Genomic DNA, 26543 nt, shown 5'->3' on the forward strand with positions numbered 1-26543 from the left:
AGGATTAGGGGTAAAGGGGATACAGGGGGTGCAGGGTTGGGGTGAAGGGGGCACAGGGAGGTTCAGGATTAGGGGTGAAGGGTGTACAGGGGGTGCAGGGTTGGGATGAAGGGGGCACAGGGAGGTTCAGGATTAGGGGTGAAGGGTGTACAGGGGGTGCAGGGTTGGGATGAAGGGGGCACAGGGAGGTTCAGGATTAGGGGTGAAGGGGGTACAGGGGGTGCAGGGTTGGGATGAAGGGGGCACAGGAAGGTTCAGGATTAGGGGTGAAGGGGGTACAGGGGGTGCAGGGTTGGGATGAAGGGGGCACAGGGAGGTTCAGGATTAGGGGTAAAGGGGGTACAGGGGGTGCAGGATTGGGGTGAAGGGGGTACAGGGGGTGCAGGGTTGGGATGAAGGGGGCACAGGAAGGTTCAGGATTAGGGGTGAAGGGGGTACAGGGGTGCAGGGTTGGGATGAAGGGGGCACAGGGAGGTTCAGGATTAGGGGTGAAGGGGGTACAGGGGTGCAGGGTTGGGATGAAGGGGGCACAGGGAGGTTCAGGATTAGGGGTGAAGGGGGTACAGGGGGTGCAGGATTAGGGGTGAAGGGGGTACAGGGGTGCAGGATTAGGGGTGAAGGGGGCACAGGGAGGTTCAGGATTAGGGGTGAAGGGGGTACAGGGGTGCAGGATTAGGGGTGAAGGGGGCACAGGGAGGTTCAGGATTAGGGGTGAAGGGGGTACAGGGGGTGCAGGGTTGGGATGAAGGGGGCACAGGGAGGTTCAGGATTAGGGGTGAAGGGGGTACAGGGGTGCAGGGTTGGGATGAAGGGGGCACAGGGAGGTTCAGGATTAGGGGTGAAGGGGGTGCAGGATTAGGGGTGAAGGGGGTACAGGGGTGCAGGTTTAGGGATGAAGGGGACAGGGTTGGGAGCGCAGACTGGAGGGGTTGGGGGTCACATGCTGCTGCAAGGGGTCGATTTGCCCTGGTCCTTGCAATGCTGTCCCAGCGCAGGACACGTCTCCTCTGGCTGTACGGAACCCTGGCCACCTGCTCCCCTTTGCTGCTGGCTCACTGCATGTCCCCTGGCGCTGCTGCACAGCCCACGCCTCAGCATCTGTCTGGCTGAGCTCCCCTTCCCGCAGGCGGGGCCCAGGTGCTGCCGACTGTCCTGTCCCGAATCCGGGAGTCCGCCGAGCCCCAGACACCCGTTCCCCTGATCCTGCTTCAGGCAGGGTCCGCAGCTGCCTTCCCTGTGCCCCGCACTGCTGCCAGCTCTCGAAGGAATCATCAGGCCAAACCCACCCCAGGGAGAGCGGATGGGCCCAGCGGGGTGCTCGGAAGTGACCCCAGCCTCTGTTGGCCACCAGCTGGGAGTGGGCGCCGGGGGAGGGATCACTGGATGGTTCCCTGTTCTGTTCACTCCCTCTGGGGCGCCTGGCAGTGGCCACTGTGGGCCGACAGGACGCGGGGCCAGATGGGCCTGTCTGAGCCAGCGTGGCCGTGTGGCTGTTCTCTCACACAGCGCAGGCGGGGAGGAGGCGGCCTGCGGACACGCTGGCGCTTTGCTTTGTACTACGGGTGCCCGGGGGGTACAGCAGGTCCCTGGGCAGTTGAGGTAGGGCCGGGGGCGGGGGGGGTGGCGGGGAGAGCCTTTTAGCTCTTAGCGAATAATACGCTAGTCAGGTGCTGCTTTCCCACCTAATCCACTTACCACTCTAAAACGCTTATTGCTGCCCCAAGAACACTGCCCAGCGGGGCTTAGCGCTAAAGCCGTTTGGAAGCTTAGCGTTCGCGAGAGCTTAGAACGGGGACGTACGCAAGCAAGGAAGTGTGTGTCCTCCTCGGCCACCTCCGCCTGCCCCGGGTGGCAAGCCAGGCACAGAGGGCTGAGGTGAAGGAAGGAAACTGCGCACTGGTCAGACGGCAAAGACAAAGCTCCCATGCCCATTGGAGGACACAGAGACTTCATGCCGGGGAAGGGAATCCCACAACAGAAGGCCCCACTCAGCTGTCTGTTCAGCACGCCCTCTTCCCCTGCAGGGTCTGGGGTCAGGAGCTTGGCTCTGATTCCCTTTGCCGTATGTCCCACCAGGGGGCGTGGCCCAGGGGGTCCATTTTGACCATAAACCCATAATGTCCCCTTTTGTCTGAAATCACTTTGCAAACATGAATGGCTCTTCCTGACACCCCTCTGAGGTCTGCTGGATTAGGCCCAGAAGGTGAAGTGGTGATGTGTCAACCTGTGGAACTCCTTGCCAGAGGATGTTATGAAGACCAGGACTTTAACAGGGTTTAAAAAAGAACTAGATACAGTCATGGAGGTTAGGTCCATTAATGGCTATTAGCCAGGATGGGTAGGAATGGTTTCCCTAGCCTCTGTTTGTCAGAAGCTGGAAATGGATGACAGGAGTTGATGATTACCTGTTTCTGTTCACTCCCTCTGGGGCATCTGGCATTGGCCAGTGTTGGAAGACAGGATACAGGGCTGCATGGACCTTTGGTCTGACTCAGTATGGCCACTCTTAAGTTCTTATGTCACGTAGTGAATTATTTGTAGAGTCATGAATAAATCCCTAGACATCACGTTGCCCCAGTATTGTGTGTGTAACCCCCTCTTTCCTCCTTGGGTTACTCAGGAGCAGGCCACACTCACCTGTGTGCCTGGTGTATTTAATATTAAAGGAGATCCTGAGGGTCCCAGTGGCGATGTTTTTAGTTGGGGATTCCCTATCTACCCACTTTGCTGCAGCCCCTTGCTTCTAAAGGAATATACAACGGAGGTTCCTCCACCTGGCTGGCCCTGTATACACTTACTGGTGTCTTAGGAGCCTTCAGGAATCAACGTATTCCAGTAATAATCTGGATCTAACTCCAAAACAACAATTGTAAACAGTAAACCTCTAACTGATTAAATTAGAAGTAACACACCTTTACATAACCACTTAAAGAACCAGGGTTTAACCGACTAAAATTGAATAAAATCAATTAACAAAAGGCACAGAAATAAAGGAAACTTACCTAACTGGCATTTACCCTGCCACCATGTAGCCCACCCCAGAGTGCGCATCCCTCTGGATCTCAGAGCCCCCGACACCAGCTTGCATGAGCAGGTTTGAAGGTGCGGAGACATTGCAATGCAGGTTGTGTGTGTGTATGTGTGTGTGTGTGTGTGTGTGTCAGTCCAGGCAGCAACACCTGCGCAATCCCTCTGCCACATGAGCTGGCCCCACCAAATGCCAGCAGCTCTGGTTCCCTGGGCAGATCATGCTGCCTCTCTTCGGACCCAGAGTCAGCCTGACTTCTGTGCTCCGCCCCAGGCAGCACTTTCCCAAACAGCCACTGCTACTTACAGTCCCTTCTAGGCAGAGTTCTGCAGGCCCTTCTCAGCCACAGGCACAGCCAATGTCTCTCCCCTCCAGGCACAATCACCCCCAGCCCCTCGAGCAGCCTGCTAGATCCAAGCCGCAGCAAGCTCTCAGCAGCACGCTCTGTCTTCCAGCAGCTGCATCTCCTGGACTGGAAAAGGCTCCACACCAGCAATCTGGCTCCTCTCTGCAAATTGGAGGCCCCCAACTCTCTCCCTGCACTGCCTGGAAGAGAGCAACAATTTTCCTCCTTTTTCCCAAGGCATTCTGGGAATTGTAGTCTCTAGGGCTGGATTGCAGCACGAAGGATCCTCCTAGTAAAAGTCAGAGGCTCCTATAGTAAAGGGGGGCTACATATGTGAATTTCACTACCCATTACACAGAGGCTACGTCTAGACCGCAATGTTAAATTGGAAAAAGATACGCAATTTGTGGTATGAAAATTGTGTATCTTTTTCTAATTTACTTTAGAAAGAAGCTTTTTCGAAATTTGGTGCGTTTACACAGCACCGGATTTGGGGGAAAAAGTGCTCTTTTGCGCCATCCCTTAAGCCTTGTAGAACGAGGTTTACAGGGATGGCAAAAGAGCGCGTCCGTTCATTCAAAAACTATTTTGAAAAAGCGGGCACGTTACTTGGATGAGGCGTATCCCTCTGGTATCCCAAAAAAGCAATGCAGTCGAGACACAGCCAGCGTTGCGTTGGATCCGCAGTGTGTCAGGTGGGGCATTCCACCATTTCAAAATGTGTTTTCAGGGCCAACAGAAATTTTGAAAGTGTTTTGTTTCAGGTCAGTCAGGTTTTCAATCAAATCAAGTCATTTTGTTCCAATTGCAGCCATTGAAAAGTTTGATTTCACGTTCTGGTCTATAAGAATACAAAAAGAATATCGATTTTGCAACAGCAGGCCATTTGGAAACGAAGAATCAAAGCGTTCCACTCTGGTCCAATGAGGTCAAATTGGAAAGTTTCGACCTTGTTGGAAGTGCTTTGGCCCAATGCTTGGGGATTTTTTTTTTTGTTTATTGAAACAAGCACGTTTGCTTTTGGAGACCCCAGTGTTTTGATTTGGATGAAATGGTGTTTCCCACCGAGAAAGCACTTTGGCGGATACGTGTGGATCGGGTCCTCCCTGAGCGTCTCCAGAAGCATTTACAGACAGTATAAAAACGCATACAAAAAGATAGCACAGCAAACAATAATGTCAAAGACTCACCATACGCCTCAAGAGAGAAATAATTTCCTCGCTTCCCCGCCTCCAGCCCCGGGAAGAGCTGTGTTAGGATCAGGGCCGGACCGAGCCATTCCGGCGCCCCGGGCAGACAGTTTAATTGCGCCCTGGGTTGGGGAAGGGCGCAGGCGGAGCCCCACCCCCGCGCCGGCACGTGGGGGAGGGTGCATGCATGGCCCCGTCCCCATGCTGGCGCATGGGAGAGGGCGCATGTGTGGCCCCACCCCTGCCTGGCATGTGGGGGAGGGCGCACGGAGCTGGCAGTGGCAGGATGCATGTGCCCGGCCCAGCCCAGCCCAGCCTGGCTACCACTGCTGGTGCACAGCCCGGGGCCACCCGGGGCAGGCTGAGCCTGGCCATGCAGGGCCCCGCGGCCACGGGGGGAAGGACGCTGCTGGCCAGTGCTGTGGGGGTTAACATGGCCCCCGCCCCAGACGGCCGCTGTAGGGTGTCCGCTGGGAGCTGCTGCAGCCCGCGATCTGGGAGCTGCACACGCGGCACCTGATGGCAGCTATAAGGGGCGTTGCCCGCCCCTTACAGCTGCCATCAGGCGCCCCAGGCAGCTGCCCGGCTAGTCCATGCCTTAATCCGGCCCTGGTTAGGAAATAGGCTTTGCCCAGTGACTTGAAGGACAGCAAATTCTGGCTCTGTGGGACCAAACGCTGGGTACTTGCTAGGCCAGGTGCAATCCTGAACCAGACTCACCCGTGCTCCTCCTAGACGGAAACTCTGGGAATAAAGTCGGTGGCTGTCCTTTACCCTCCCTGTTCCCTTGCTTTCTACACCCCGTCCTTTCCCTGGGCCTCTGTAGTGGCAAGGGCCTATTCCACACTTCTGGCGCAGCCTTTCCCTTGCCTCAGATGGGGCTTGGCTCAGGCCCTAGGAGAAGATGGCCGCCTGAGGGGTGTAGCTCAGTGCCCAGGACACAATGTGGGTGGCTGTGAGCCCATGTCTTCCTGCTCCTGGCCTTGCACTTGTAAGCAGGGGCTGAACTACTGCTTGCAATCAGCCAGCTAAAAGAAGTGAGCAGTGGATGTGCTCACTCAAATTGTTTAGCCCTGCAAGATAATGAACGGTTGATATGTAAATACAGCTCATGCTGGGATGGGGAAGGAATCCGGACTGTGGTTATGGAAATCCAATTCAGCCAGGGCGATGGAGGATCGGTTGTTAGAATGGAATGTGATGTATTGTAACTAATTTGGCTGTTGTGGGGTCACTAATCATGCTACCCCTAAATGTAGGAACTGTAAAATATGACACCAGTGCTTGCAGGAGAGACACCATCATTGTAAGGGGTCTCAGATAAACAAGCCTTCCCCTTCCAGAGCTGAGTAAACTGAATGGGGGGGAAAGGGCTTGAGCTGGCCTGCTTCATGCCTGCCAGGGGTGAGCTGTAAGACTGGTTCAACCTGCCTTGTGCGCCCTGCCGCCCCTTATTCCCCCTGCCCTCCGGCTTGTTCTAAGGATAGACCTAAAGCAGACTCCATCAGGGATCTTTTTTCTAGTCCACTGGGAGCTGGAATTTCTTGCTAGCCTAGGTGGTGGCTAAAGAGTTTAAATCACTAAGGGTACGTCTAAACTACATGCCTCCGTCGACGGAGGCATGTAGATTAGACAGATTGGCAGAAGGAAATGAAGCCGCAATTAAAATAATCGCGGCTTCATTTAAATTTAAATGGCTGCCCCGCTCTGCCGATCAGCTGTTTGTCGGCAGATCGGGGCAGTCTGGACGCGCCGTGTCGACAAAGAAGCCTTTCTTGATCGGCACAGGTAAACCTGGTTTCACGAGGCATACCTGTGCCGATCAAGAAAGGCTTCTTTGTCGACGCAGCACGTCCAGATCTGCCGACAAACAGCTGATCAGCAGAGCGGGGCAGCCATTTAAATTTAAATGAAGCCGCGATTATTTTAATCGCGGCTTCATTTCCCTCTGCCGATCTGTCTAATCTACATGCCTCCGTCGACGGAGCCATGTAGTCTAGACACACCCTAAGTGCTGAAGTGCCTGGTTTGGCCTGGAGCCAGACCCATTGTGGCCTGCAGGGAGGCTGGTGGGAATGACAGGCGGGCGGCTGGTAGGAGCAGCAGCAGGTGGGCAGCAGAGTGGCTGGTGGGAATGGGCGGCCAGTAGGAGAAGCAGCAGGAGGCTGGCAGGAGGCACCAGCCAGCAGGGGCAGCACACAGGTAGCATCATATTAGGCTCTATGAGGGAAGTCATCAGGGTGATGTGTCTGGGTCCGCACTGACTGGACAGAGCTGTAAGTGGGGCGTTTGACGTGGGGTACGGGGAACGTTTGGGTATGTGAATGGGACCGTTCCATTGCTGGACTGGTGAGCCTGCGAGGCAAGGGACATTGCTCAATCCATTTGATCTGGGATGGTTACTCATGGGTTGGTTGTGAACTCTGGGGCTACATCTAGACTGGCATGATTTTCCGCAAATGCTTTTAACGGAAAAGTTTTCCGTTAAAAGCATTTTCGGAACAGAGCGTCTAGATTGGCAAGGATGCTTTTCCGCAAAAGCACTTTTTGCGGAAAAGCGTCCGTGGCCAATCTAGACGCGCTTTTCCGCAAAAAAGCCCCAATCGCCATTTTCGCGATCGGGGCTTTTTTGTGGAAAACAAATCTGAGTTGTCTACATTGGCCCTTTTGCGCAAAAGTTTTGCGCAAAAGGGACTTTTGCCCGAACAGGAGCAGCATAGTATTTCCGCAAGAAGCACTGATTTCTTACAGTAGGAAGTCAGTGCTTCTGCGGAAATTCAAGTGGCCAGTGTAGACAGCTGGCAAGTTTTTCTGGAAAAGCGGCTGATTTTCTGGAAAAACTGGCCAGTCTAGACACAGCCTGGTTGTGGTATTTTCCCAAGCTAATGCCATGTGACTTCTCTCTCTCTTTCATTAAAAGTTATTTTCTACGCTCAGACTCTGTGCTTGCGAGGGGGGAAGCATCGCCCCTCAGAGGCACCCAGGGGTGTGTGAATTTCCCAGGCTACTGGGTGGGGGCTCGAGTCGGTTGTGTGCGAGATGGATGAAAAGAGACCCCTACATATCGCACCCGGCTCCGGCTGCTGCCGGCGCTACTTGGCAGAAGGGTTACACGCTGTTACCACAGCCTGTGGCTATGGGTCTTTCTCTGCTCTCCCTATCTGGAGAGCAAGGTTCCCCTGTGGGGAGGTTGCTTCCAGTGTCCCTCCTTCGCATGCTGCTGTTGCGGGGTGGGACAGGAGCCTGCTGCTCCTGAAGCAGCTTGGGACCCGAGTCGCCCCAGCTGGATGAGTGCAGGGTCTCTCGCACCGCCGCATGGGGCGGCTCACAGGGGGATCGCCTTCCCACTGGCCTTCACGCAGGCCAGCTTCCCACATCCCCGCGGCAACTGCTGCCATGGAGAAGCATCGCTAGGGACGTGCCAAGTGTATCGGCGCCCGGGGAAGCAGCACTATGCGAGCACCGGTTCCCCACACGCCCAGGACCAGCGCTGCCCGCCCTGAGGAGGCGGGACGTGCCACGGACAGGCTCAGGGCAAGAAGCAATAGATGGGGACGACTCCCCAGCCCTGCGAACCTTTGTTAGGGGAGAGGGGGCACTTGTCAGCTCCTCAGAAGACAGCTGATGTGGGGGGCAGGGGAGAACATGGCAACAGGGGACCCCCAGGAGCTCCTGGGTAGCATGAGCTGGCCAGTGGGGACTCTGCTGCCAGCCTTGGGGGAGTGAGCGGAGCCCCCTTGCCCTGCCCCCAAACCAAGTGGCTCTGCCACGCAGTGCGCAGCCATGATGCCCAGAGCGGGGAGCCAGGGGGCAGAGGCCTCTTCCCGAAGCAGCAAGTTGGAGGGGCTTCTTCCCGGGCTCTGCCATTTCCTCCTGCTCGTGTTCTTCTCCAAGCCAGCCAGCTCACCAGACTCCCTGCCCACACCATCGGGCCAGCAGACCCCCTCCTATTCTGACTGCCTGCTGCTCTCTGTGGTCTAAATGGCACCCCAGGGGGAACAGCCCCCTACAGAGCCAGCCCTAAGATATGGCACATCAGGGCCACCGCATTGGACCCCGTGCTCCAGAGTTGGAACAGCCCCTGGCAGCCCGCCTACTAGATCCTACCCTGCCCCCAAGGCCTCCTGCCTGCCAGCAGGCCCCTCTGATCGGCACCTCCCTCTCAGCCTGCCTCAGAACAGCTGTTTCCTACTGTCAGAGGGACTGGAGGGGAGAGGTGCAAGGGTGCAGGGAACTTGGAGGAGGGAGTGGGAAAGAGGTGGGGCCGTGATGGAGCAGGTGCAGGAAGAAGCAGGTTGGGGTGGGGCCTTGGAGGAAGGGGGGAGAGGCGGCAGGGCCTTGGCAGAGCTGGGTGGGGGAGCACCCCTGGCAGAAGAAACCAACTCTGTCCCAGACCCCTGCACCCCACTGGGGATGGCTCTGGACCCCATCACATGATCTCATAGTTAATGTAGTCAGTTTAGTGCAGTAGTTTCTATGCTTGCTGTACAACTGTTTCCTTGAAGCACGACATTGGAGGTCTGGGCTGAGACCGCAGAAAAAGGAGTTATCTGCATGCTGTTTGTGACCACGCTGTTCCAGGACTGCTGCGTCCCGCATAACATAAACAGGCACCATGAAGAAAACACCTGGACTCCCCAGTGCTGAGGGGGACAGGAAACAGGTCGGCAAAGCCCTGAGAGACGCACTCACTCGGCAGAGGGGTAAACCGAGGAATATTCTCTGATATTCACTTTTTAAGACACCACCATTTCAGGGAACATTCTTGCCAGTAAGGAAGTTTTATGAGCAGAGTGAACAGAATGCAAGAGAATTTGTTTAGATGTTTGACTCACTGACTACGTCTAGACTGGCATGATTTTCCGCTAAAAGCATTTGTGGAAAAGAGCGTCTAGATTGGCATGGACGCTTTTCTGCAAAAGCACTTTTGCGCAAAAGCATCCGTGGCCAATCTAGACACGGTTTTGCACAAGAAAGCCCCGACTGCCATTTTCACGATCGGGGCTTTTTTGTGCAAAACAAATCTGAGCTGTCTACACTGGCCCTTTTGCGCAAAAGCTTTGCGCAAAAGGACTTTTGCCCGAACGGGAGCAGCATAGTATTTCGGCAAGAAGCACTGATTTCTTACATGAGATTGTCAGTGTTCTTGCAGAAATTCAAGCGGTCAGTGTAGCCAGCTGGCAAGTTTTTCCGCAAAAGCAGCTGCCAGTCTAGACACAGCCACTATGTGTGGGCTTTTTTTTTTTTGCATCACTATATCAGATCTCATCAGAGCAGACACGGAGGCCTGTAATGTGTGGACACACCAACGAGGACGAGGGGAAGGCGAGTGGCTAGTAGTGGAGATCTGAATTTTTTCTGGGTCTCTCTAGCCCCAAACATTAGCAAAAAGCAGCAACTCATGCTGTGTCTGCTCCCGACTGGCTCTTTATTCCTTATAAATCAGATCAGTCCCGAGGACCAGATTCAGAAAACTTTAATCCCCCTGCGCAGTGAATCTTTAACCCCCTCCCCCCTGGTGGCTGTGTGGTTCGCTCCCTAGAAGTCACTGTTTATTTTAGCCCAGCTTGGTTTTGTTTGACAGGCGAGAGGCCGGCTTTGTCAATATTGGGAGAAGGGCGAGACTCGGGCAGTAATCCGCTCCTGGCGTTTAGTGGGGAGTGCTGCAACCACACAGCTGTGATACTGGCACTGCCCTCTGGTGAGAGCCCAACAGTGATTCTAGTTCACTGCTAGAGTCGGAAAAGTGTAGCAGGGCCCGTCTGCCCCTCCCCATCTTTGGATCTCACTGGCTTGGCTTCCGGCGCTGGCATTCCAGCTACCCATCACTGCTGCAAGATTATTCTGTTCAGCTCCATCTTAGTGCTGTCAGGTCTTCCACACCCTTTGAAGATGGCAGAATAAGGAGGGATTCCGCAGTCACCCTTCCCTGCCAGGTCTCCTGTAGCCAAAGCTGCCTCCTTCTCTGAGGGCTCCTAGGTTTAGTGATCTCTTTTGTCCCATTGAGATCGGTATGGAACCGCCCTGCCATGTGCTTCAGCATCTTCCTTGCCCCTGTTCCTGGGAGGTGAGGTGACTCCTTGCTTCCCAGCAGCATGTGAGCAGGTTGCAGGACCAAGGCCAGGTGGGCAGGTGAGCCTGCTGCTGCCCACCGACTGGAAGAGGAGTCCGTCAATGTTCTTCTTAAAGGTTCATTGTTCCACACGTGTCCGTTCAAAATGGGCCAGGAATCCTTAAGAAAAATAAGAGATCCATATAGGCAATTTCTGAGGCCACATCTTCACTCTGGGGAAGATAGATGCTGCTGTGATTGATCTTCCGGCATTCGATTTAGTGGGTCTAGTAAGGCCGTGTCTTCACTTGGGGGAAGATCGATGCTATCGTGATTGATATTCTGGAGTTTGATTTAGCAGGTCTAGTTAAGACCTGCTGAATCAAACTCAGAGGGTGCCCCCCTCAGCAGCCAGTATTGCTCCTGTGAGGAGTAAGGGAAGCTGACAGGAGCGTTTGCTCCCCTCGGCCTCCCGCTGTGGGGACAGCAGGGAAACTCAAATCAAAGTACGTCGACTCTAGCTACATAATTAGCATAGCTGGAGTTGCATCTCTTAATTCGAACTTCCCCATTAGTGCAGACCTGGCCTCATAGGCTACAGCAGGGTTAGGTCAACAGTGCAAGATATAGGACTGGGCACTAGTTTGGTGCCAGAAAATTTAGTGCATGGTTGAAGGATTCTACAGTTAACACCAATTCCTACCCCTGGCAAACCCCACAAGAATGCCTGTGGAGTGAAAACTCTTATGGGTCAATGGAGCTTTGGGTGACTTTCCTGGGGCAGGGAGTTGTCATGACCAATTAGGGGGAAAAGTCTTGGTTTGCTGTATTTTGACAGGGCTTTTTCCACCCCCCCCCCAATTATTTCTTTGATAAGGGTTGGTGCATTAGTGCCATTAGAAATAGAAGGTTTCCTTAGGTCAGGGGTGGGGAACTGTTTGGGTCGGGAGGGCCGCACACAAGTGAGAAGCAAAAAAACAAAACAAAAGCCCCACTGACATGGCCCCGACTGAGGAGAAAGACCCTCCCCCCATTCCTCTCACACACCAGAACCTGAGGGGGGCCCTAGCCTAATAGATTTTGTGTGTTCAGCGTCACAGTGAGGTAGTGGAGCTGGCCTTAGTTACCTCAGACAGCCCCACAGCTCTAAGGCAAAGAAGGGGCCCGGACCCTCGCATGGGGGGGGGGGGGCGCTCCGGAGAAGCACTCCAGAGTCGGACACATCAATGTGCACCCTTTAGGTTCCTGTCAGCCATGTTCTGCTACAGAATGTTCTAGAAGGTTTGCGCTGAGAAGCAAATGCTTGTTGCAAAGCCAAGAGCTCCGCGGCAGAGCCTCTTTCCTCACCGCTGACTTGCAAAAAGCCCACATAGCTCACGCAAAGGCCGCAAGCTGGAGCTATTTGACTGGACTCACCAAACGCCGGCTCCAGGAGATGTTTGCCTAAGCTAACACCCACTGAAACCCTGCATGGAAGGCACCCTGCTCCTCCAGTGGCGAGATCCAGCCATTTCCCAGGGCTTACACAGTCTACAGGAGCCCTTCTGCAGCCCCGTTTGAAGGGTCTGAGGCAAGAGCGGTCTCTAGGCCTTCTCCAGCTGCAGTTCCTAAGGGACAGTGCGGACACAGGGTGCACCACTCACCACTGGTCTGGTGCATCCTCCTGGTCACTCTGGGAGTTAGCTCGAGGCTGACACCCCCGTCCGTGGCTCCCATACTATTATTCTGTCCCTGCATCTGCCTGCAGCCCCACTCACAGCCTCGGGTACCACAGCGCCCTTTCCACGCCTCAGCTCTCTGGCCGTCCAGAGCTTAGTGCTTCAGTCTAGCAAATCACGCCACTTCCCCAAGGGAGAGAGGGGCCTAGGCTTGCCCCTACTATCCCAGGGAGCCTGCTGTGCCTCTTGATCCTCACGCCGCTGCTACAATCCCCTGGGCCACAACTCCAGCACCTTCTTCACCCTCAGCTGCTCATCCTTGCAGCCATTCAGCCAGAAGCTCCCTCTTGCTCCCCTAGTAGTCCCTGCCCGTAACTGACCTGTCCATGGTGCTAGCTTTCTTTCAGCCTGCAAGGGACACAGTCCTCCCTCCTTGGGCTCCTGGCCCTGACTGACCCGTCTCTCACCTGCAGGCCCTCTTAGGTGAGCCTGCTGGGCCTGATTGGCTGCTCCTTGCAGCCTCTTCCCTGATTGGCTGCACCTCTCACAGCCTCTCTGGGCTGCTCGGTGGACTATGCTTCACTGCTCCCTCCTGAGGTTAACCCTTTCTAGACCTGTGAAGGGCACGCACCCCATCACAGCAGCCCATACCAACACAGCCTTTTGGATGGAGAAGCATCAACCATGCAGCTCTCTGACACCCCAGGCAGAAGGAGAATCCAGCCCCCGAGGGAGGCCACTGGGGACCCTCTGAAGACAAATGAAAGTTGTGTGGTTGCCTCCAATACTGTAGTGATTGTGTGCCCTCCCGGCAGAACGAAGGCTCCAGCTAAGTAGCCTAAATATAAAATACACAAGAGATTCCTGAGCATCTAACTGGCTTGAGTTTAACAGAAGCCATCTTGCATAGTGCAACATGCACTAACAATGGATTGTTCCATGAGGAGCACGCATGGAGGGGGAGTCTCATTCTTTTTTTGGCCGATGGCTATGGACTGCATGGAAACGGAGTTGCTTTCTCCCCTGCCACGCCGGGCAAAGGTGCAGCTCCTAAACAAAGCCTCTGGCCAGCTGATGAAGGGTGGCAAAGGGTGCTAGGTTTGGGCCAGGCTAGCTGCATTTCCGGATTGCACAGCCAACACAGGGGCAAACGGCTGCTTGGGTCACAGATTCGGCTGGTTTCATAGCATGGCGGAGGCGGGAAGGATAGCTTAGTGGTTTGAGCATTGGCCTGCTAAGGATTGAACTCACAACCCTGAGTTTGAGGGGGGCCATTTAGGGATTTGGGGCAAAAATTTGTCAGGGATGTTGGTCCTGCTGAGAAGGCAGGGGACTGGACTCAATGACCTTTCAAGATCCCTTCCAGTTCTAGGAGACAGGCAATCTCCATTAATTTGAAAAAAAAGGACTCGTTTGTTTCCACAGAGGCTGCATTCTGCCTTTGCAAGGGAAAGCTGGCCGGCTGGAGGCTGAGCGATGGTAAATGAGCCATTGAGCTTGGCTAGGTGTCCTAGCCTGGAGCACTGGATTCGCTTCTCTCTGGGCCTCAGCTTCTTCACCTCCAGTGAGGGGCTGGTAATACGGCCCTGTCTGTGAAGAGAAGGTCTCCCGGAGCGTGAAGATAGCACTGGGGGGCTCCCCCGGTTCCCTGGAGAGGGCGGGATGAGCTGCAGGAGACCGCGTTCACACCGGTTCGTGCTACCTCCTGAACATTTGACCTTAGACCACAGGCAGGTCTGATCGCTTTGTTTAGCCCTGCGAAGATCAGCTGGCTTCCCAGTGGTCCCTGCCTGCTGGCAGACAAGCCCTGTGGTAGCCAATTAGGACACGTAAACACTGGACTGGAGGGGAAGCGGGTAAGAAAACAGGACGGCCATTGAATCCAACCTTCAGCATTTGCTGCCTAACTTGCAGGGTCAGGTGCTGAGCTGCCCCGGTCAGATGTGAAGCAGCGGGGGGACTTTCTGGCCGCCCTTGCTGTTCTCGGGGACATCCTACTGCCAGCTGCCTGGTTTGGGGCAGCGCCGGCCTCCGAAGCAGCAGCCATGTTCATCGCTATGGCAACCAGGCCTGGCAATGCAGCCGCACAGAAGCCAGGCTCCGCTCCTGGGGTGCCCCACGGCGCGAACCGGGGAGCGCAGGAGGCAGAGCGACCTCAGCGGAGAGGCCCCCCAGCCCCCGCCCGCAGGCTTTGAAGAGGCACGTTCCCCTTTTGCGCTGCGTGCAGGAGCGCCAGCCAAGTGCTACGGGACTGGCTGAGAGGCTTCGAATCACCGGCACTCGGCCTTGTCACAGCGGCTGCCCCCCAAACCGGCTGCCTGCCAGCTCAGCATCGGCCACTGGGTGAACGAGGGGTAGCCATCTGCCCGGGCGTCGGGGCTGCGACAAACTGAGAGCTCCCCCCTCGGCATGGCGGAGGTTTGGCTCCGGCCACGTTGCCACGCGAAAGGCGTATTCTGCCCCACAGCAGCAGAGGAGAGGCCGGTGGGCTGCACCGAGGCCTGGACCGTCGTAGTGAAGGGGCTCTCCAGGGTCCCTGGGGCAAACAAGTTGGGTTCCATGCTCCACGGCTCCTACAGAGAGGCTGCTGCAGAACCGCCGTCCTCGGAGGGCTGGAAACCATCGTCTCATTCCAGCCTTAGTTCATCCCCGCTTGCACTTCGGCCTAGATTTTCCATTTGCTCCTCACCTTCCCTGAGCTCACTGCACATACACCACGGGAAAGACCAGCTGGCTCAGCCTTCATTGTGCTTCTCCACAAGCCACACTCTCGCAGGCCTCTCCTCTGCTGGCGTGAGCCGGCCTTTCCCCGAACCTGCTCCCCTGTAAACTCATCTTAATGTGCAAGAACATAAGAACAGCCAGACTGAGACTGGGTCAGCCCAAAGGTCCATCTAGCCCGGTGTCCTGTCTGCCGACAGGGGCCCATGCCAGATGCCCCAGAGGGAGTGAACAGAACAGGGAATCATTAAGTGATCCCTCTCCTGTCATCTATTTCCAGCCCTTGACAAACAGAAGCTAGGGACACCACTCCTACCCATCCTGGCTAATAGCCATTGATGGACCTAACTTCTATGAATCTATCTAGGTCTTTTTAATGAACCCTGTTCAAGTCCTAGTCTTCACCACATCCTCTGGCAAGGAGTTCCACAGGTTGACTGCGCATTGAGTGAAGAAATACTGCCTTTTGTTTTAAACCTGCTACCTATTAATTTCAATTGGTGACCCCTAGTTCTTATGTTATGGGAACAATAACTTTTCCTTATTCACTTTCTCCACACCAGTCATGATTTTATAGCCCTCTATCATATCCCCTTCCTCAGTCTCCTCGTTTCTAAGCTGAGAAGCCCCGGTCTTTTTAATCTCTCTTCATAGGGCAGCTCCCAGAGATTCCTCTGCTCTGTCTCCTGCCTCTCGCAACCAGGTTCAGCTCACTGGCTCAGCCACTTCACTGGGATGTGAAGCCACATCATGTGACCAAGCAGTCTGGGAGGGCACGTGACCCCCGCCTGCCTGCGCTGCGTGAGTGAGCAGAACTGGCACAGGACTCCGAGTGCGCTCACACCGCCTGGTACGGCAGCACTGCTGTATCTCTGCTGCCGCTGGCAATGCCTTGCCAGGATCCCAGCTGCCTTTTCCCCAGTCACAGCATATTGGTGGTGCACAGACCCCCTGCCCTTGGCTCACAGGGGCAGCTCTTGCCCCCTCAGCCGGTAGAGGAAATTCTTACGATTAGCTCCTAAGTGCCTCGCGCTACGTGTTATTGGAGTCCAAACTTGGACTAGAAGCAGCTGCCTGCCCTGAGGGCATGCTCCTGAGCAGCCCAGGCACACGCGAGTCACCTCTCTCCAATTGCAAGGCACTTTCAAACCCTGTCCCCAGCTCCCGCAGAGGGGAATCAAACCTGAGTCTGCGACACCCCAGGCCAGGGCTCTAAACCCTGGGATCAGTTAGAGCGGCACCCACCATCCCTCCTCTGGCAGGGGGTCTGGTAGGGCACCCCCCAGATCAGTTCCCAGGGGGACGGAGGGCTGCTCGGGTTGGCGCGTGGAGCTTTCTGGGGGTAGGTGCCTAGAGGGAAGCAGCAGCATACGCACTCGGAGGCAGGACGTGAGCCCTGCAGAGAACTTTTACAGTGAGGATTCAGGCACCAGAAGAGTTTAGGTGCCCCCAGGGTTCTAGCTGGCATCAGAACTCAGCGCAGACTCTGAGCAGAGCCCAAGACAAGGCCCGGGGAGTTCACACCCGCTTCTGCCCCTCTGCCTCTCAACCCAAGGCAAAATCCTGCAAGGGGAGGGCAAGTGTAATCACGGTCAGTTTCCTTCTGCCCCTTCCATAACATTGAGCAGGAAAAGGAAGCCGGCGCTAACCCTAGCGAAGAGGCTTGGGGCTGCGGGGAACCCTGAATACTGCCCCAGGGGTGGGGTGGGGGTATTAAAAAGCTCTCAGTAGCAGGGCAGCACGAAAGGCCTGCCCATGGCTATAGAAATTCAGAGCCAGGCCCCTCCCTGCGTGTCTCCATGCATTGCCCTGCGACGAGGCATTGCACTAGTCAGGCAGGGCAGCCGGCCGGAGAGCTGCTGAAGCCCCTTCGGGGTCTCTCTATGGCGCACGTGTTTCTACGTTGAAGTAGGACAGCTCGGAAAGTGCAGCCACGGCCAAAGCTGGGCCACTCGTTCCCAGGTCAGACCCCCCCAGAAGCATCTCCTGCCACACGTGAGCTAGAAGAGCATTCGGAGCGTTGCCATTTCATGATCCCGTTGGCCTCACTGTGCTCCCCCCCACACCACGGAGCCAAACGCCACCTTGCCCTCCACGGAAGGATTTTCAGAGGCTGTGTGAGCAAAGAGAAACGACTTTCCCAGGCAGGGATCCCTGGCATCGATGGGACCCCCGCACAGCGATCTGGAGGCAAATCAGAAACACCTTCCCCAAGCCTTATTTTCAGGACACAGAGGACACCTGGGAGACGAAAGCGAAAGGAGCAGCCGGGAAGGAACAGAAAGCAAAACCCTTTATTGTACACAGTACAGAATGTAACGCAGCTTTGCAGGGGGCGCCCGGCCCTGCTCACGGAAAGCTCAGTCGTCAAATTAACCCTTTCTGCACTGTCGACTTTCCACCCTGAATAAAAGCCAGCGTCCACCTCTCGGTGCAGGAGCGATGCCTGCCCCCCACATTTCAGGACTGTACAGGCCACTTTATACATCACGGGGAGAGAAATGTAGGCTACAAAGAGTTAATCGTCATACTTCCAAAAAAAAGTAACGACTCAGTCAACAAACCCAAACCAAGTTAACTAAGAAAGAAAAAACCCCCTATACAGCATTTACAACAAAAACGTATAGATAGTCGGGGGGAAAAGATGCATATAGGTATCGTATATGGGAGTGGTGCGGGTTAGTTAGGAAGCGGCAACTGAGTGAGGGTGTGGGGTTTAGGTGAACCAGAGTAAGTTTTGTTTATGGTGAGTCAGCCCTGACCTCCTCCCCCATCCAGGTATTACAGCCTAATTCTTTTTTTAAAAAGCCTGCTCCTATAAAATATGCAGCTCAGCCTAACCACACGGAAGAAGGAACCGTGACGTGCAACTCACAGGGAGGGTTCTATTATTCGTTTGTTTCACACACGGTCTCAAGCCCAAAGAGTGCGGTGGAGGGTTAAAATTGGAGCAGTGAAACGGAGGGGAATAGGTAGTTGGGGAGGACCATGGTAGCCGGGCCACCGGCTGGTACGCCTCGGAGAGTTAACCCAAGGGGATATGCATGGATTATATACACAGAATTCCCAGAGCATGGGAGCTGCATACGCAGGACCCAAACAGCGGCGCCCAGCTGCCTGGCAGAAGCACGCTCCGAAACGCACAGCGCGCCGGCGTTCTGTTCAGTACCCGACGCGAAGTGTGCAAAGCAGGCGCGAACGGGCGTGGCTGGTGGCGAAGGCGCCAGGCAGGACACCACGTCCTCAGAGCACTGGCGCTGCCACGGAGAACAGAAGCCCCGGGCTCGCAAACAGCAGCTTTGCCTTAAAATACAAAAGACTACAAAATTGGTTTATAAACTTTCCCCCAACATGTGGGGGAAAACCCCCTGCCACAACCCCCTCTTCCCCTGCAATGAAAGCCCGCTCCCGAGCATCCAACAGGGAGGAGGCGATGGACTCCACAGATCAGGAGCCAGTTTGGGAGTTATGGGAGCTGTGTGGTGGGGTTTGTTTTTGTTGCGAGAGAAAACGGAGGTTTCCTCGGCTCCAACTGGAGTGCCATGCATTTGAAACCACCCAGAACGGCGTCCCACTGCCAGGATGCCATGCACCACACTTTAAGCCTAAACCAGACTAGCTCGGATTGCCCCCTCGCCCTGCGAATCCATTGTCTGTGCAAAACAAAGCCCTTTCCAACACACAAGGCAGCTACGAGTATTGTGATTGATACAAAGCAGATTGTCTGGACGATGTGCTGTACACTCGCTGTCGAGCCACGTTCCGGGGGGGCACAACGGCCACGCCTCCCACGTATGTCCACAGCAACATGGCCTGGAACAAAGACTTCACCTTAGCCCCCTCCCTGGAAGTCTCTCCGTGGCTGCAGCCTTTGGCAGACCTACCCCTAGTCCTTAAGCTACCGGATTCTGTCGTCAGCGGGGCCACTGGATGTACATTTGAGAGGCTCCACCAGCATGCTCACAGAGTCCAGTTTGACGAAGAGCAAACATTCGTTACAAAGCCACTGCTCGTTTGCCCCGACGTGGCCATGCAGCGCTAGCGGTCAGCCAGTCAGTAAGCAAAGCCCTCCGCATAGGGCAGGCCGCTGCAGTGATCCATCTCCAGGAGGTAAGCTGGGTTGTCTTCGAAATGCGTCAGAGGCAAGGTGTCATCTTCAGTCACCGGGCAGTCGGGCTCGGTTTTCAGGAAGGGGCGCTGATTGTCCGGATAGGCCATGGAGAAGAGGGCATCAGGGTCACAGACGAATTTGTAGACGTACCGCTCGCCGGCCACCTGGAAGCGGAGACACCGCTATGTTAGGGTGGGAGAACGGGGAGGCTACAGCGCATTCCTGGACATTCGGCTCCTTCTACTTGGAAAGGCTGTTGGCACTGCTTTGCCCCAAAAGGGGGAACAATGCAGAGCCAGGAGCTGAAAACCCCCCAAAAACGGATGGGTCATTTCTGCAGGCTGTCAAACACCCCCCTATAGATCAGGGTCAATGTTGCTGCTAATCTTTCCTAACCCTGTGCGTATTTTTTTCTATTGGTGTGCAGAGTAAGTTTTGCTATGTGCACCAAGCCATGTGCACCACCAGGAGAAACCCAAACTTAGCAGGGCGCCTACAGCTAATCAGCTGGGCGGCATTTGACTCTCTCCTGAGCAGCTGTACAAGCGCACAGCTTACAGGGAACACGGATACAGGTGCGCCAGATAGAAAGAGATTGTGGAAGGGGAGATGTGTATGTGTTGGCAGAGATTTTCCAAGAGACGTCTAGGGAGTCTGGACATATATTGGCCATTACATTGGAATGGAAGATGTGCTTCAATCCCTTCGAGAAGGCTTTCAGAGAGGTAAACCGCAGTGGTTCTTAAGGGAGCTTTAGTGGAGCAGTGCTGTTCAACATATTCGTAAACGATCGGAAACACGGGGTAAACAGTGAGGTGGCAAAATGTGCTGACGATACCAAATCATTCACAAGGGTCCAGTGCAAAGCAGCCCACAAGGAATTACAAAGGGGCCTTACAAAACCAGGGGACTAGGCAAGAAAACGACTGACGAAATTCAATGTCGATAAATGCAAAGCAATGTGCACTGGAAAACGTAATCAACTCTACATGCAAAATGAGAACTTAAAAAGACTTTTTGTCTTGGAAAGAGGAGACTCAAGTGGGACAGGAGTGAGGTCTATAAAATCATGAATGACATGGAGAAAAAAAATGGGTTATATACTCTGTCACATACCACGAGAACCAGGGGTCAACCCAATGTAATTAACAGGCAGCAGTTTTAAACAAAGGGAAGGATTTCTTCACACAACAGTCAACCTGTGACACATGCTTCTAGGGGATGTGGTAAAGGCCCAAAATAGTTCAAAAAGGACTTGGATAAATCGATGGAGGACGGGTCCATCAATGGCTTTTGCCTAAGATGGCCAGGGATGCAACTCCATGCTCTGGGGCTGTATCTAGACTGGCAAGTTTTTCCGCAAAATCATTTGATTTTGCGGGAAAAACTTGCCAGCTGTCTACACTGGCCACTTGAATTTCCGGAAAAGCACTGACGATCTCCTGTAAAATCATCAGTGCTTTTCCAGAAATACTATGCTGCTCCCATGCGGGCAAAAGTCTTTTTCCGAAAGACTTTTGCGCAAAAGGGCCAGTGCAGACAGCACAGGACTGTTTTCCGCAAAAAAGCCCCGATGGCGAAAATGGCGATCAGGGCTTTTTTGCGGAAAACCGTGTCTAGATTGGCCACGGACGCTTTTCCACAAAAAGTGCTTTTGCGGAAAAGCATCCTGCCAATCTAGACGTGATTTTTCTGAAAATGCTTTTAACAGAAAACTTTTCCGTTAAAAGCATTTTCGGGAAATCATGCCAGTCTAGACGTAGCCTGGGTGTCCCTAAACATCTGACTGCCAGAAGCTGGAAGTGGGTGACGGGAGGGACCATTTGATGATTCCCGGTTGTGTTCGCTCCCTGGGGCACCTAGCACTGGGCTTGGACCCAGTGGGGCCGTCATGTTCTTAGACTCTCGAATGCCACACACTGCTCGGGATCCGTGGATGTGGCTTGAAAGGGATGGGTCAGTTCTGCCACTGGCACAGAATACTGGAGGAAGAAGCCCTCGACCGAGCACTCGTGCGGCCAAGACCAGAAGTTAAGCGGTACAATTTGCATACGGGCCAGAGGGTGCGTTCACCAGGCCCTGGGTGCCAGGGCAGGCTACTGTTCACAGCACTGCCGTTTGGCCGGGGGCATTGATTGCCACTCCACCCACCGTCCGGCTGCAGCAGCCCGCCCCCCTTTCCTCAGGGAGACACTGACCTCACAGCCCTCACCGACCCACTCACCTTCTGCATGATGCCCTTTTCATAGTAGTAGCGCAGAGAACGACTGAGCTTGTCGTAGTTCATGGCCGGTCGGTTCTTCTGGATTCCCCACCGTCGAGCCACCTGAAGAGAGAGAGGGGATGGGCATGAAGGCCCAGGGGTGCTCTGAGGGGTTTGCCATGGGGTAGGCTTACAGATGCGTCACCAAGAGCCTGGGTGATCAGAGTCCTCCAACAGGCGCAGAGCCAGGTACAGGACCCACGTGTACCTGCTGCGCTCCCCCAGGGGGTAGAGGAGAGCCGCCAAAGCCGGTTCACATGTCACGGAGCAGCCAAGCGACAGCCGCTGGCGTCAACCCCCAGGCCCGTGTCCCATTACCAGATCCCGGAGCCACCCGCAGCCTCAGAATCCAGCAGGCTGCCCGAGCAATCACTGCGCCCCAACCCTGGGGTATCGACCAAGAGCCATTAGCACGCGCCAGCTAAGCGCTGTGGTTTCCATTGCAGTCGATAAGGCATTACTGGAACGGTCCCCTCCGAAACCCGAGAGCGAGGCAGCCGCAGGCAGGAGCTGCTAATGGGCTGCAAGCGAGCCCGGTCGTTTCTAAGCAGATTCCAGAATAGCCTGAAGAGGTTTACTCATTTCCGTTCCCTCGGGGAGCAGGCTGATGACACGAGGCTGCTGCCAGCCAACTCCCCCTCCCCAGGGATTCCTGGAACGGACAATAAGCCACATGGCACCATTAGCCACTTGGAGACAGTGTCAGGAAACTTCATTCATCTAAGCGCGCTAAGCCAAGCCCCATGCAGCTGGGGCAGCGTGACAGAGGGGAACGCACACTGGGGCCCGAGGCAGCAACCTGAGCAGGGCCCAGAGCAGCTCACAGGGCAGCTAAACACCCTAGTTCCTGTTGGGGGACCCCTTTCTACTCATAGGGATGAGAACCTGCCGAGGATTTGGGCCTGCAGGAGCCAAATGGCTCCGGGGCGGAGGGCTGGACTCAGAGCACGGAGCAGCACAGCAAGGGCTTAGCGCTGGCTCGAAAGCAAAGCGGCGACCCCCGGAGGGCAAAGGAAACCCCCCCACCCCCACATGGCGCTCAGGGCGTCTCTGCTGGGAGCCCGCCCGGAGCACGCGGCCTCTTCCTGCCACCACTTCCATGCGCAACGAGACAGCTCCATGCAGCCCCGTCGCCATGGTTACCCCATCGTCTCCCTGCACCAGGCCTCCCTCGCTGGAGGGGGCCGCGGAAGGGCCCCACCTGCCCCCCAGCTGCACGACCCTGCGGGCCGGAGAGCCCCGCAAGGTCTACTCCTGGCCAGCCAGGCTCCAGGAGCACGCAGGCCAGTTTGCCCTTCGCCAGAGGAAGGCCTGGCTTCCCGACCTCGCTTTCTCTTGGCTGGGGAGAGGGCCAGCTTCCTGTCCGCTCTGCTCCACGAGGAGAGGCTGCGGCGTCCCAGGCTCCCTGCTCTGTGGTTTCTGCCACGTGCTCCACCCCGGCCACACGCCCCCGCCCCCATCCAGCTCTCCACGGCACTGACGGCAGACTCATGGCGAAAGCATCTGCAGGCTGGAGAGCCGCCTGTCAGCGTTCGGAGGGTGCTAGACTGGAAGACAATCAAAGCCCCTTGATTAGGGAGCCTGCCAAAAAAGCCGTTTGAAAACCACAATTTCCATGCCGGGCGCAATAGAGATTATGGATCATTACCCACAATGCACCGCTCAGCGATGCAGCTGGTTTCAATTACTTAAACGGCTGCTTCCTCTGCGTCACCCTGCAGACATGCCCCGATGCTCCTCGCACAGGGTTTGTTAAGCAGCAAAGCGGCTCCCTTGGCCTCGCCCGGGCAGAGCCAAGCGCTCCGGGGGAACCTCGCAGATCTGACAGCTGTGCCATGCACCCGCAGAGCGGCAGAGCCCCACCCGGGTTCCCCACAGAGGTCACGAAGCAACAGGCTCCCGGCACAGACTGGCTTGTGTGGGAGGGAACGCTCTTCCAAAGGCGGCCCGGGCAGAGCTCCGCCCTGGCTGGTGGGAATATGGGCCCCATGTGGAGAGCAGGGGTCATGAGTGCAGCTCACACCGCACCCACAGGCCTTCAGGCAGCTGCAAGGCGGGAACTGTTCCCTCTCCTCACTGTGCCACCTGTTAACTCTGAAACCTAGTGATGACAAGCAACATTAACCGTTTCCACTATAATCATTATGGAACCCTAAATCTACCTCCATATTCCTGCCCCATCTCCAGCACTCACTCTGCCTGCGCCCTCTGCATTTCCAACACGAGGCAGACGCCATGGCCAGCTCAGTGCTGACTCCACAGATAGCTCAGCCCCCTGTTGTCCTAGGTGAGCCAGAGTCTCGAACCTCCTCCAGCGCTGGGCAAAAGCCAGACTATGTCCTGTAGGGCTGGGGTGCCTAGGGGAGCTAGCCATGGCCTCAGAGTCCTAGCCACTGCCCGACTGTATACCACAGAGGCTTCGTTCGCTCTCTCCCATCACCCCAAGGGCTCCGTCGGCCTCTGTCAGAGGCTGCAAAGCTGCTCCACACAGCCCCTGCTCACGGAGCCCACAGTCTCCCCTCTGGAGACCCCGAGGCCCTGGCACACCCAGCCCCCACCGGAGATGTAGCCTCCCCACGACGTGACCGTAAAGGAGGGAGCCCTGAGCAGGCAGCAGCTCCAGACCAGTCATTGGCTTCTGATAAAAGAGTAACGCCCCCCCACCCGCTCGTTGTTCACCCCACCCTGCGGCACAGCAACGCCCTGAACACCAAGGGGCAGCGGGCTAGGAACCGAGTCCCGTTTCCCGGCCGGATCGAAGGCAGCCGCCGCCGGCTCCATACCTCTTCGGGCTCGATCAGCTTGAACTCCATGCCCCGGCCCGTCCAGGCAATGAAGTGGGCGTTGGCCGGGTCGTCCAGGAGCGTCACCAGGAACTGCCAAAGCTGCAGCGAGCCCCGTCTCTGGTACGGCGGCCCCTCCCGATACAGGGTGGGCTCCTGCTTCACTTTCCCTGCACGTGAGGAGACACGTTAGCTCACCTCGCCGTGGACCCGCGCGCCTGCCGCCAGCGCTGGAGCCAGGCCGTCCGAGGAGGCCACCGTGCCGTCATGGTGCACGGCACGAGTCCAGCGCTGGCATCTCTTCACCACTGGTTTGGGGGCAGGCGGGGGGTGTTACCCTGATTTGTAGGAGCAGCCAGACCTGCCCCACCCACCCACCCACCTAGCATCTTACCTTCCAGCCTCTCCGGCACGACGCACGTGTCGTCGAAGTACAGCCGGGCCTCTTTGTCATAGGAAAAGCCTGAGAAGAAAGCGTCCCGTTAGCGCCGCGGCCCGGAGCAGAGTGGTGACCTCTGGTGAAGCTTGCGCCGCACAGGTACACGAGCGTGAGTAGCTGACGGTGCTAACCCAGCCCGGATCAGAAGTCACCTGGGCACCCAGCAGCTCCCACCTTTGCTGAGGGAGGGCACGGCTTTACCACAAGGCCCAGCGCCTTCGGAAGCTGAGCTCTGTCATCTCGCATGACTGCGGCGCGCCCCGGCCTAGCAGAAGGGTTCCCCCCACCCTACCCGGACAGGCACGAATTAACGCCGCCTGGCCGGCTCGGCACGGTCACGAGGCTTTCGAGCGCCTCTGGACAACGTGCGGAAGTCCCCGCTGCTGGCGGCAACGGCCCTGCTGCCACACGGTGTCCCAACCACGGCGTCCCAACCACGGCGTCTGCTGGACCCTTGTGCCAGGGTCAGCAGCTGCGGAGTCAGACCCTGTGAAAACCACCGCGATGGACAAACTCATCCCACCTTCCTTGGATGAGCTGATCCAAAGCTCAGCTCCAACCCCTACTGGCCTATGGGCAGGCCTGGACCTGGCGTGGTTCCCCCCCTTCACCTCGAGGCCAGAGCTAACAGCGGGAGAGAGTCAGCGTGGTTCACGGAGAGGAACTCCGAGCACAGACCCACGTCTGGGCAGGACAGGGCATCGCTCCGGTAACGGAAAACCCTGAGACTGTCTACGTGGGGCAGGTGATCCCGGCTCAGAGGCGCGGCGCTGGGGTGTGCGGCTGGGCGAGGCCGTGTGGTTTCCCCTTGCTCTCGCTCACAGCTGGGATGCTCAGGTGAGGCGGCAGTTGACAGGGAGACGCGCTATTATTAGCAGCTGCACCAGGCACAGCCACCGGTACCAGCATCTAATACACTCGAGCGCGGGGCAGGAAGGAAGAACCCTGCTGCGGTACGCAGGAGCCTCAACAGTCGCCCGGAAGGATACCGAGGGCGTGCTGGGGGGCCGATGGGATCTCGAACGAACGCAGAGGGCCCGCTGCAGCTGTGCCCTGCTTCCCAGGGAGCAGCTTTGCCTGACAGCCGGGAGGGCGGGGGAGAGCGAGGGGGTAATCTTTCCAAGGACACCTTGCGCCGTGGGTGGACAGCGCTGCTGGAGGGGAGCCGGGACGCCAGGCGAGGAGATCGGAGGCACGCTAAGCTCCTCGCCCAGGCACCCAGAAGCACCGAGCGCGCTACTGGCTTCCGCCTGCCCCCCACGCGCTGCGGGACCGGACGGGAAAGTGCCCAGCCGGCAGAGCGACGGGGAGGGGGCAGGCCTTGTGCCTCTGCGGAGTGGCTCCAGCCAGCCTGGGGAAACGCCACGGGGGCAGGCCCCAGAGCCGGGGAAAGTCACGCTCACGTCGGCCTGCTTCCCAGGCCTCTCCCTCTTCTAAAGCAATGGCGGCTCGGTCACTGGAGCAGCCCCGTCGAGGGGCCCTTGTCGGGGCCCTGTGTCAGCAGCCACCACCCCCTCCGCCCCCGTCAGCGGCACCCCGGCCGGCCCCTCCGCCTCCCGCAGGCTTACCTTCCTGGCCCGCGGGGAAGTAGCCCCCTCCTCCCATGTACGCCGACTGGCAGGTAGGCACTTCTGCAAGCGAGAAACAGTCGAGTGAGCCTGCGCCGGCCCGGCTACACGCTGGCTACAGGGCCCCGCAGAAGCAGCATGCTGGGACCGCCCCGCCCGGCTCCCCTCCGGAAGGCAGCGGTGCGCAGGGCCAGCACGCGCGAGGGCTCAGCTCCTCTGGGCGGGAGCGGCGGCAGGACACGGGCCGCAGTACCGCCCGGAGCAGCAGGGGGCGCTCACGAGGCGGCCGGAATTTGTGGCCATTCATAGGCTCTTGCGACTGCGGATCCGGAGGGCCCTTATCAACGCCCCTTGCCCCATCCCACAGGGCACAGCACCCTCGGC

At 56.7% G+C, this 26543-nt stretch overlaps 1 protein-coding gene across 4 annotated transcripts in view; it reads right to left on the bottom strand.

Annotated features, from left to right (window-relative positions):
• Window positions 1-17270: 17270 nt before the first annotated feature.
• The window catches only part of ETV5 (ETS variant transcription factor 5), a 28812-nt gene continuing 19539 nt past the window's right edge, over window positions 17271-26543 (bottom strand). For all 4 annotated transcript variants that reach the window (XM_075937335.2, XM_075937333.2, XM_075937334.2 and 1 more), the window contains 5 exons: window positions 26160-26222; window positions 24547-24615; window positions 24153-24322; window positions 21331-21432; window positions 17271-19270 (listed from right to left, as the gene is read on the bottom strand). In XM_075937335.2, the coding sequence (XP_075793450.2) occupies window positions 19049-19270; window positions 21331-21432; window positions 24153-24322; window positions 24547-24615; window positions 26160-26222 (626 nt within the window). In that variant the 3' untranslated portion in view covers window positions 17271-19048. The remainder of the gene's footprint in view (window positions 19271-21330; window positions 21433-24152; window positions 24323-24546; window positions 24616-26159; window positions 26223-26543) is intronic.

Source organism: Pelodiscus sinensis, chromosome 10 (genome assembly GCF_052426305.1).
Source record: "Pelodiscus sinensis isolate ZL-2025 chromosome 10, ASM5242630v1, whole genome shotgun sequence".
Classification (NCBI taxonomy): Eukaryota; Metazoa; Chordata; order Testudines; family Trionychidae; genus Pelodiscus; species Pelodiscus sinensis.